This window comes from Haplochromis burtoni, unplaced genomic scaffold (assembly GCF_018398535.1).
Source record: "Haplochromis burtoni strain Fernald_Lab_line unplaced genomic scaffold, NCSU_Asbu1 Contig_19, whole genome shotgun sequence".
Classification (NCBI taxonomy): domain Eukaryota; kingdom Metazoa; phylum Chordata; class Actinopteri; order Cichliformes; family Cichlidae; genus Haplochromis; species Haplochromis burtoni.
The window spans coordinates 3,077,926-3,090,039 of NW_024582380.1; the positions used below are offsets into that span (position 1 = coordinate 3,077,926).

The window sequence follows — 12,114 nt, forward strand, 5'->3', positions numbered from 1 at the left end:
GTGTGTGTGTGTGTGTGTGTGTGTGTGTGTGTGTGGGTGTGTGTGTGTGTGTGTGTGTGTGTATGTGAGATTGTGTTTGTGTGTGTGTGTGTGTGTGCAGGGCGATCACAGCCCTGGAGAGCATGTTGAGTGGGGTTGGAGGGGTAACCAGACTAGATTTTTGGACGCTGTGCTGTATGGACCAGATGGTGCACTATACTCCAGTCTGGCAGTCCAACTGCTCACTGTACACCACGTATAAACATACGTGCATGCACAAACACATATGCACGAGCAGTAGTACACACACACCAACAATTTTGCTCTTACTGTCTCTGTCAGAACAGAGAGTTCCTGTTCAGGAGGACTGGATTCCCACGATACACAGATTTGCCAGATAGACAAACACTACTCCCAGATGAAAGACACACACACATGCACACACATCTTTCTGTTTTTTACTTGCCCCCTGCATTGTAGTTTGACTTTTTTTTTCTCTTAATACACCACTGAAAAAATGTAAACTACAATCATTTTAACTTTCTGTTATCTTTCCCCCTCTCCTTTCTTTAGGCCATTGTTTATGAGGGCCAGGACAAAAATCCAGAGATGTGTCGGGTGCTGCTGACCCATGAGATCATGTGCAGGTAAAACGCAAAGCATTTTATACCACATTTCTCACTCCGAAGATGTCTTTGTTGGTGTAAAGAGGGGGCAAGGACATGAGGAGCGCTGCTAAATTGCAATAGAAATCTTATCATTTTCCTCAAAGTGGGTTGGGGAGACGGGCCCTGGCCTATTTCTGTTGTGCGTGTATGTGTCGGTGTGTATGTGCGCGTGTGCATCCCTCTCATGTTCAGCTAATTAGGACAAGGAAAAGCTCATTACTCAAACCCATCCTCCTCAGTTTGTGTAATACATGCAGTTTGCTGTGTCCTGACAGTGAGCTATGTGCAGAGGGAGACAGACTCAAATTACACATAAAATACAGACACACACACACTCAGTCAAAAGTAGTAAGCTGGGAGGACTCTCACAGTCCCGTTGCATGCATTCACAATCAATAAAGGCATCACACAGCGTGCGATTGTCTCTTACAAAACCAGCCATCTAGAAGAACATGTAAGAGTTGCATGGAGAAAAATGGCTAGTGGCAAAGTGTAGACACTTCCTGGTTATCACACAAGGCAATTTAGACCACTTGTTTTCATATGCTGCAGGAAACGGTCGAGATCAGAAATCTGATCTGGCTCTCCAGTCCTCTTGTCCTGGGGGACTTGAGAAAGCAGGGGGAGGGTCAGTCTCTCTCCAGCCTTCTCTCACTTGCTTCGATGTCTTTCTTCATCTCCTCCCACACACACACACAGATACAGTAGATGCACACATGTAGTCAGACACAGGTACACACAGACATGCAAAGGCTCAGGTGAGCAGGCAAGAGAGGGAAAGGTAGACGCAATGATACTTTTTGGGGGGGAATACAGAAGGGGGGTGTCGACGACACACAACACGCTGTTACATAGCGGTGCAGTCAAATGATTCAGAAAGGACTCGTCACATCAGTATGCAACCCCCTTCTACCCGGCATGCACTACTCTCCAGGTCCAGTGGGACCACTCTGTGACCCACTTCTGAGAGAGAGAAAGAACAAGCGAGAGAGAGAGGGAGAGAGGCGGGATAGAGGGAGGGGACGAGCACTGAGGAAAAATAGAGAACATAAGATGTCTGGTTTTGTGATGTCTGACAGAAATGGAGCTAACCTGAGCCCTGGAGGCTAATTCAAGTTTTTATCCAGTCCCATTCAAGCTCGCCGCTTTTCCCGTTCTCCTCCAAATTTTGCCTAAAAATCGCCCGGCTGATCTCGCCTACTGTAGTGCAAAAGCCCCAGTCTTACTTTGACAAGCTAAACAGAAATCCAACCCATGCTTCCTCTTGAACTCCACAAAAGTCTCACGCCCCCTTTACTCCCACATCCCTCTCCTATATGCTCATCTGCTTTCTTCTCCCCTTAATGCTGCACCTTATCTTGCTCTCGCTGCTGTTTGCATCCAGGTGACTAACCCCCCATCCTTTTTTTTTGTCTCATCCCCATCCCCTGCAGTCGATGCTGCGATAAGAAGAGTTGTGGCAACAGGAACGAGACCCCATCAGACCCTGTCATCATCGACAGGTAAGCAAACTTTGCCCTTTGACCCCGGCACGATGATGCGCTGTCACCGCAAACACAAGTGCAGCAGGTATAACTGTGGAGGGGTGTGTGAAACAAGCGCTGTGGGCCAAGTACAGGAGCAGTAAATAATGGCAGAACATACAAAGCATGACGAGAAGCCATTTCAATTTTTAGCGAAAGAAAGCAGTTGGAAGGGGTCTTTGACATGTGATTTGGCTGAGAAATTGCAACCTGCAGGCCTAATAAAGCAGCCACAGGTTGTTTTCTGGGGGTTTTTGAGCAGCCATAATTGTCTGTGTAAGCAGAAAGTGTGAAACGGCAGTAAATTATATTCCAGCTGTGTGTTTGTGTTAGTGTGTTTGCGTGCGTGAAGTGGAGGAGCAATCACGGAGCAGTCGAGCTCTGCTTCAAGTGTGGTCAAACAGCGTTTGTGTGGTCGTGCTGATGACTTAGCTGATGAGCAGTTAGGGTTACAGCTACTACGCTCTGGTGTGTGTATTTCTGTGTATAAATCTCACTCGTGGATGGCTATTGTTAGCTGGGTTGTTTTTTTTACACACTCACAGTCTTTTGCCTTTCTTCTGCTGTCATAAACTACCTCTGACTGATGCAGCAGCTTGCAGGATTTATAGTCAGAGAGATTTACTGTCCGGCCTCTGCCATGTGTGTGCGTGTGGCACGCGGGAGGACGAGGGAAGGTATTTTGCTCGTACTCGAGCTGTTCTTGTTCGTGCAGATTTAAGGCGGTTCTGATCAGGACTTAAAGAGAGCTGAAGAGACTTTCCATGAAGGAATTTAGAATGTATTTTCTGATATTCAACTATGTCCTAGCCACTGCGTCATTGGGTAAAATGAGGCAGATTGTAGTCTATCTGATGTCTGATTTGAATTTGTCACATTTGAGTGTATTTGTGTGAGTGTTAATGAGGCAGTGACCTGTGCTATCTGATGAACACAGCTGTCCCGTTCTCACTGCTGCTCTGTGGAAAGCTACTTTTTTACCTGTGCGAGTGTGTGTGTACATATATATATATATATATATAAATATATATATTTATGTGTGTTCAAGTTTGTGTGTGTGCATGCGCCACCCTTGTTCCGCTCCACTGAAGCAGAAGGCCTCACCTCAGCGCTCCCTGAGACAGCTGCACCCCACCACGTGGCCTCAGACAACACGCCTGCCCATCACTCTGTGCCATATTTCTGATTTTTGTTTTTCATGTGTGCATACTTGTTGAATTTCTCATCTGCGCGCTCCGTTGCTCCGTCTTCACGGATGCCATGTGAAAACTTTTTCTTTGGGTTTGCCGCGGTTTGAGCACGACCAGCCTTAAGTGAAGCGGCCTGATCCTCCCGCCAACAGCTTTTCCAACACTGAGCATGTGTTGTGGTCGCTCGCTGGCGGTATTCCCCCGACGCCTGATGGCTCAGGTGTGAGGGCAGCATTAACGAACAACAAATTAGAACAGGGGGAGAGAAAACAACAGCAATATCTCTGTTTTCCTCTCCAGCGAGCACTCTTTCTGGACAGCAAAATAGGTCAGGTGAGAGGAGAGCAGTTAGGAAAGGTTGGGGGGGTAGCTAGTTTTTAAAAGAGGGGGGGGGGGCAAAGGGGATTAAGCAGAGGAGGGTTTATACGTTTGCTCATTTAGTACCAATATATTCTTGGCAATTGTAATAATCAGGGATTCATAAACAAACAAACAACTGTGAGGCTGAAACTGACTCAATTACCATGAGCTCCCCTCCTTCAAATTCATAAAGAAATACCATCAGCAGCCCCTCTCCACCCTTGAAGTTATTTAGTTCGTTAAATAAGGGCTCGTTAGCCCTCTGCTGTTTCTCAGAGATGATTAGATTTTACAGCCCTAATTAGCTGGGCTAGCTCTAACTCTTCTGGAAGAGTAATGGGTCTGATTGCCTAATTAGCTCTCTCTCGTTAAGATTGGAGAAACAGGCCACTGCAGCAAAACCACGGGAATGAGGAAAAATAAAGTCAGCTAATGAGAAACTTATTTGATTGTTAGGAGAACAAATCTGGTACAGTGTGGATTGGCAACGCTTTTGGGTACTGTACTCGCTCACCGGGAGAGTCTCAGCCCTTTCTTTATCTCGTCCCCACCCACCCCCTCTGTTGAAAAGAGAATTTGTTTGGGCTTTAAAGCATCTACGAGGAGCAATATGCTTCAGATGTTTTGTTAAGAAGCGTATTTGTTTAGGCAGGAGTCGCTTTAACGCGACGCCAATCTGTACCGCTTTCTTGGCTGTTTTGATTTAGGACTATCGTGGCTCGCGTTGTCATCTCTCTCTCTGCTGTCTGATGTGGATCAGCGCTGAGGAAGGAGAAGAAGAAAGCAACTCGTGCCATATTTTATGTATTTAACCTCAGTAGCAGCGAGTTCTTGGAAATTCAGTCAGACCTTGACATGACACATTGAGTCTGTGCTTGACACTGGGCAGGAGAAGCATCTGAAAGGTGTGATGCTCCTGTGCTTCTGCTCCCCAGGGAAACATGTGTGGTCCACTTTAGCCTCTTACAGAAGCAGGATAATATGAGGGGGAGCCCTTAACCCCTAAACCTCCACTTCCACTTCTCCCCATCACTCTCGGTTAGCATGGGGTTAATCGTATTCAGCCACAGTGTATGATCGCTCTATCACGTGCCCTGATGGGCCCCAAATCACAAACACATTTCCCTCTCACCCATGTAAAGCTTTTTTTCTCTCCCTCCCTCTCTCTGAGTCTTATGTTTGTCTTCTCACTGAACTATTTTAGTATATGCACTTGGTATAATTGTGGACAAATGTGTCACCCTATTTGCAGTGGAGGGGGTATGGCAATCCCTCCAGCACCATGTGTCCTCTCCTGCCTCTTACCACCTGTGTCCTGTAGCCCTTTCCTGCTCATCCAGCTCCCATAGGCCTGCTGCAGGGTGTCCCCGAGGCTGGGAGAGTCTCTCTGGAGGGGTGGGATAGAAACACTCTGTGACCAGCGATAAGAATCCACTGGTTATCATGCGTAGCCCGCAATCCCTCTTCCGTTTGCAATGCCAGGAGGGGCACAAAGCGGTGTCAAGTTTACATGTACAGACAATGTTATTTCAGGTTTATTGCTGTTTTTTCTTTTCTTTTTTTGAGGGTGTGTTGGTGTGTTTGCCTTTGCACACACTCCTGCAGCCCGCTGTTGATGTGGCCCATTTCCTCGCATGCGTGTCTGTGCTTGTGTATCCGCATCAGTGTTGGTTATTTCCCCAGGAGCAAGTGTGTGTTTTGATAGAGGCCATTTCCTGACAAGTGTGTGTGTGTCTTGAGTGAAGAATGTCGGGCAGGAAGTGCTCCTCCCGGGGAGGGTGATGTCATGGCCGACAGCTTCCTGTTCTCTGAGCCAGTGGAACAGGCTGACTCCTCAGCTTCACGGTGGGTAGTTAGCACTTGTGAACCAGGTTTTGGTTCACCTATCAGCTGTGTCGGGTCTACACCTTTGCTTAAAATAAAACACAAATAAACATCGGGTCAGCGTTTTTTTAAACACATCATTTTTCCAGGCTCATGTATGGCTAGTTTATCTCAGGTCCCTCTCTTGCAAGCAGGGAACCCCCTTATTGTTTTGGTTGTTATGTTTGGATGCACTTCCTGGGGTGAGAGGTCATGTGTTGCCTTGGCTGGGCTAACGTGCACTAGTGAATAATGTATGTCATTGACTTTATGTCAGCCCTGCCAGCCCCCCAAGCAGAGCCCACCCATGTTTAATTCATCCATCTCATTTGTGTGTGTGTGTGTGTGTGTGTGTGCGTGTGCCTGCAAATATGTGTGTGTGTGTGTGTCATTTAGAGGCCCAGTCTGCACCTGTCCAGCCATTAGCCCCCTTCTCATTTGCATTTGATGCTAATGCGGTTTACTGGCAGTGCCTTCCGTCCCCGTAGCTTAGTTTCATTTTCATATCCATGACTGTGTTAGTGAGAAGGTGAAGGCTCACACTTGCACCGCAGTGATCCTCTCACTGTACACGCTGACACCTGAAGGTCTTTATCATTTGCTTTTCTTTTCCACATCTTGGGTCAGTTTTATTTAATGCAAGATTGTGATTCTTTTTTTCTTTCCCTTTTTTTTCTCACAGCTGGTTTTCTGTTGTCCATCTCACCACCTATCAGTAGTTTGGCATTTCTCTAGGAGGGAAAGAGAAACTAGAAACACCCTGGGAGTGACACTTGCACGTTCAAGTTGTCTTGCACTGTCTCCTCAGCGACTTTTTTTGTTTCCTTCATAACTTTTATGATCTCGCCTTGGCTTGATTTGTTGCCTTTCTTTTTTTTCTTTTTTTTGGGGGGGGAGGGGGGGTAAATGTGCATTTTCTTTTTTGTGCAGTCTTAAGCAGGATGCTATGGGAGGCTTTGAAAAGTACTGGCCCTTAGCTGGATCTGGTTGTTTGAACAGGGCTCGGGGGCAAAGAGGCGAAGTTGCCGGCTCATCGATATGCAAGCAGAACTCCCCTACCTCAGGTGCTAACGGCCTTGCAGAGCTGCCTGAGCTGCCTCCAGCCCAAGTGCACATGCAGGCATGCGCATGCCCAGTTGCAAGGAATCCACAGGCGTTCAGAAATATAGCATGCACAGATGTACACTGACCTGCAGCTTTTTGCATCTGTTTGCTTGTGTTCTCCCCCCCCCCCTGCATTGGAGGAAAGCATGTCCCCAGGGTACGGGCAGCTACGCTGATTGACAGCAGGGAGTTTGGAGGTCGAGGAGCCTCTAAAACAGCGCTGCCACTTTCTCTCTCATCCAAACCTACAACCTCCCCCCAAAAGCTGTCTCACTTTTATTTGCGATAAATTACCACGCAATTCTCAGAGTTTATGCCTGGGAATTGTTCTGGGGGGGTGAGTTACTTCGTATCAAATTAACCCTGGATAAGTTCGTTTTGTGGAAAGGAAACAATTAGGTACATGTTGAACATATTATTTTATTAATGCTTTTTGTGGGCATGTGTGTGTTTGTGTGTTTTTGTTTGCTTAATTCTTTCCCCCAATAAACTAAAACTGAGCTGCAATCCCACTTTATAGGTATTTAAGCTGATTCTCTCCCCCCTGCTGAATGAAGGTAACAGCCAGTTTATTAGTCCATATAAAACATCATTTACAAATGTCATAACAGTGAAAAGTTCATAGTTTCACAACACCAGGGTTTTGGGATTTTTTTGTTTGTTTTTTGGCCGGAGCCACATAGCACCGTTGTAAGCTCTATTTTCTCTCCAAACTGCTTTGTCATTACTGCTTGACATTCCCCGCTTGACCTGGCTGCTCTCCTTGGCTGTTCCCTCTGCCTTTGTGTCAGTGTTTGTTCTGTCCCAGAATGGAGGGGTTTGGCTGGCCAGAACTGACCCAAATGAGTAGCGTCCTACTTCTCTGAGAGCTATTTAAGACATTTTTTGGTGTTGGAAATTGCAGGTTAGAGAGATAGGGATAGAACGGGAGTGAAATAGAAGGAAGATATATTTGCACATGCAAAGGACCTCATGTGCGAGTGTGTGTGTGGTGTACTGCAAGTGAGGAAAGAGTAACGTTTTCCAGGATTTAGTCCATGATTCGCCCTAGAAGATGCGCTCAATTTGCTTTTCAAATGAGGCGTGAAGAGCATGTGTGTGCGCGTGCCCCTCCAAGTGTGATGCTATACATTTGGACGTGCAAAGCTGTGTGTGTTAGTGTGTGAGAGGCTTTGTTTTCCCCGTGCTCTGATGTGCGCAACCCACTAAGTGCTCTCTCACAGCCAATGTGATACACAGCTGCCCGTGTTGCTGCTCTTAATTGAATAGACACACCAGCTCCTCTCAGTGAAGGATACTCGTGCATCCTTTCGTAGCAGGCTGAGCCAGTGTGTCATCAAGCAGTGTAGCTTCAAGCTGCCCCGATCGCAGCCCTCACTGATGATTCATTGTTTACTGATTGTTTATGCTAAGTGAGGACACAGGCAGTATGTCTCATGCCAGCTCCATACACCTCCCCAACCCTCCTGATGTTTCACTTCCTATCAGCCAGTAGTCCCTCCTCTGGTGTTTTACCTCAGCGCCGTTGCCCAGGATGTAAGTCCAGGTGTCCAGGATGAGCGCTTGTGACACGCTGTGCCCGAGCAAGATGTATATTCTGTTGATTGTTTTCCATCAATCTGTCCAGGAAGAATGGATCGCTGGCCAGGCACTGCGAGCGGTGCTCTCAGTTTCACATGTCACAATGGAAGGAAAACCTGCACGCCATGTGGGAGATTGGGGGGTGGGGGGAGATGTGCTCTGTGATATCGGCCTTGGGATCCTGCGACAAAGTTACAATATTAAAAGTCATCTTCTGATTATTCTGCGCAAGATTTGCTTTTAGGTCCAGCGTTTTCAAAACCATAAAAAGAAGAAGAAGAAGAAAAAGCAACTAAAGGCTATTTAGTTACTATGTCATCCTCTCCCAGTTAAACGTCTTCATATCTGCTCTTATATATGAATTCTGTGACACTGAGCTTGACTAATTTGAGCTGCGATGTTAAGAGACAAAAGGAAATCTTCAAAGTAGCATCTCTGCCATAATTAAATGTAAAGCAGTGGACGTCAGTGTGCAGACAATTATGGTCAACAGCTCAGTTTGATCAAAGGGATGATATATTCTTACATTCCTAATATATTCTTTTCTTTTTAACTTTGCATTAATCAACAACAAATGAGACCTAAGCACATGTCGCTGTTCCACCTCAAAAAGCAGAGCTGGATTTAAAGGCCTTTGTTTGTGTTTATGTAACTCATGTGGGGAGACAAAGTAAGGCGTAGGCAATCGACTGAGGCACTTTGTTGTTTTACACCGCCTTCACCCCCCCTCTCTTCTGTGCGCGCCTCTATCGTTGTTTGCTTGTTTACTGAGTGGCTTGACCTCACTCGGAGAAATGTTCACTTGTTTCCTTTGCTTCTGCGTCTCCTTCTGCAATCTGTGTTGCTCCCTCTGCTCTTCTCCATCCATGTGTCTCCCCTATCTTCCATCTCTCTCCCTGTCTGTCTGCCCCTCTGCCTATGTGTCTTTTTCTCTTTGGTCCTCCCACTCAGAACTCCAGATTTAACTCTGGAAGCTTTTCGGTTAATCACACTTGGAATCTTCCTCGCTTTTTGAACGCTTCTTCCTCGGCAAACGCGTTCCTCCTCGATCTGCTCCTCGGCTGCAGGAGAGACTGCGCGCTAATTATCCCCCCAGTTATTGGCTTCCCCAAACACAGGAGCTGTGATTTACATGAGGTGACATTCAGTTCAAACACACAGACCTTTGCAACCTTTTTCTCTGGAAAACAATTAACAGTGCCGCTTTCTCTTCTGCCTCTCTCTCTCTTTGCCGTACCTTCTCTTTTTTCCCCTCGCGCGACACCGCTCCCTCCCTGCCTCCCTCTTCCTCTGGCTATTGTCTTCGCACAAACAGACAAGATTTACTGCCAAAAGAATGAAGGGGTGTGTGAGGTGTGACTGGCAAAATTGCTGGTGTATTTTATTTTTTTTTTTATATTTTTTTTGTCTTAGCAGGCAATTACTTGCTTGTTAATTTACAGCTATTCTGTTGAGGTAGCTTTTCAGAGAGGAGTTTGGAGGAGCCTTCGAGAGAAACAGATAAGGCGCCAAGTTTAGTTTTGTAGAGCTGAAGCGGACTTAAATTAGGTCACGTTTTTACAAAAAGAAAGAAAAAGATAAAATAAAAGCACTTTATCAGATTCGTCTGTATTTCCTCCATTGACCTGAGTAAATATGACACACGCTCCCTCACACGCACACACCTATGAAGAGACGTATAGCCTACACAGGCACGTTCAAACACAAAGACAAACTTACAAGCGTGCCGTTAATGAAGCGCATCTCTCTTCTGTCATGACGCCCATGTTAGCATGACAAGATGTTTACACACACGATCACGCCAGCACCTCTGATGTGGGCCCGGATCAAAGAGAGATAAGAGGAGAGAGAAAAGAAGAGGCAGGGACGCGACGGTGAGCGTCAGGTATGGGATGCTTTTCTCTGTTTGACAGGAGGACGGTTGTAATAGTACCCCACTGAGAGGCTGAGAGTGAGACAGATAGACAGACAACAGAGAGGGAGGCGTATACCTGGAGAAATATATTCTGAAAAAGGGAAGACTTTTCTTCTTCTTCTTCTTCTTCTTCTTCTTCTTCTTCTTCTTCTTCTTCTTCTTCTTCTTCTTCTTCTTCTTCTTCTTCCACTGCAGAGGACTTCTCTGAACTCAACCTCATTCTCAAATCTGGAGGAAAACAATTAGATCCACCCGCTTCCCCTTGTCCCGCAGTGTAGATTACAAATGAGCAAACCTGGCATTTATCACATTACTACAAACATTTATTAAAGCCGGTTCCCCTCTAAAGCTGCAGAGATAACAGTGGGTAATTGCAGAGACTGGCTCTATTAGTTAAGTATGCCTAATGTCACTGCCTCAGAGCATTAATGGACGCCGTAGTATTATGTTCCTGCACTCATTACCACCCCACTCCCCTTCAAACAGATACACACACACACATCCACACATCATTCTCTCCCCCTTCTCCATTGACCCTGCAGCAGGAGTCTGTGCCACTCTAATGAGAAATGGAAAACACTGCTCCGCGAGCTCCAAGACACGTACACACACACACACTCATTCACACATATACACGGACACACGCACGCTCAATGGGAGACATTACAAGGGGACAGAGGGGTACACTATAATCACACACGCCCAGGGAAACAATTGTGCTGTTATCAGAGTGATCACATTATAAAAGTTTAATAAACACCAAACGGCCTAATGGTGAATTAGCCCGCATCTGCCCCGTGTTGTGCCAGGCTATAATTAGTGATTTAACAGAGACAAACAAATGTTTTTTAACCAGAGTTCGTCGCAGCTTTAACAGATTTTTAGTCAGGCATAAATTATCGAGTTTGTGCCGAAATTAAAGGGAAATGAAGGTCTTTATTCTGCGCTCCTCTTGACTCCAAGACACTAAAAGTCTCACACACACACACACACATACATGCGCACACACAGAGGCATACAAACACTGAACCACCAAGAGGAGAGTTTGGCTCAAACCCCAGTCTGGTTTTCTAAGTGGCACTTGAGATGTGTATGGAGAGAGGCGGATGGGTGCTTGAGATTGTTGAGGAGAAGAAGAGAGAGAGAATGAAGGGGGGTGGTGGAGGGGGTGGAATGGAGAAAAGAAACAGGAAGAGATCGTGGTGAATGACGTGTAGTAAGTCAAGAGGAGGTGGGGGGCACTTTCTTTCTTCCCTCCCTGCATGGGCAAATGCAATTGTGTGACTGTTTTAATACGTGTGTTTTTGCGTGGACACATATGCATGTGTGCATATGTGGGCAGGGACGGGAAATCGATGACAATTTATAATTTAACAATCACAGGGACTATCAGTTTTTATACAGCCTCCATACTCATTCATCAATATTACATCAGGACTCAGACTCTCTGTGTTAGGGAGTAGGAGGGTGAGAAAACAGCTGAGGAGAGAGAATATGGCTTTGGTCCAGTGTGTGTGTGTGTGTGTGTGTGTGTATGGTGGGCTTGGGGGTGTTGGTAAAGGGGGGGAGGAGGGCATCTGCTGAGGTTGTAGAAAACATGGCTTCCAGCATACACAAATGTGCAAACGCACACCCCAAGCTGCATGAGTGTATGTGCGTCTGCATCTGTCCGGCTGCTTTTGTGTGTGTGTATAGGTGTGTACGTCGTTGTGTGTGCGTGCATGTGTGTGCGTGTATGTGTGTGCGTGTATGTGTGTGCTTGCCAGCTGAGTGACAGCTTACTATTGATCTGTGGGAGGCCACGGTGTCATTAGACCCAGTATGGACCAGCAGGCACACGTGGAGGTCAGGGCACAGAGTTTGTGCATAAGTGCATGTCTGTGTGTGTGTGTGTGTGTGTGTGTGTGTGTGTGTGTGTGTGTGTGTGTGTG

The 12,114-nt window shown here is 46.4% G+C and overlaps 1 protein-coding gene across 4 annotated transcripts in view; it reads left to right on the forward strand.

The window, feature by feature from the left end:
- ebf1a (EBF transcription factor 1a) overlaps positions 1-12,114 on the forward strand; it is a 64,984-nt gene that overhangs the window by 12,143 nt on the left and 40,727 nt on the right. For all 4 annotated transcript variants that reach the window (XM_014331856.2, XM_005916437.3, XM_005916438.3 and 1 more), the window contains exons 5-6: positions 553-626; positions 2,081-2,149. In XM_014331856.2, coding sequence (XP_014187342.1) covers positions 553-626; positions 2,081-2,149 — 143 coding nt within the window. The remainder of the gene's footprint in view (positions 1-552; positions 627-2,080; positions 2,150-12,114) is intronic.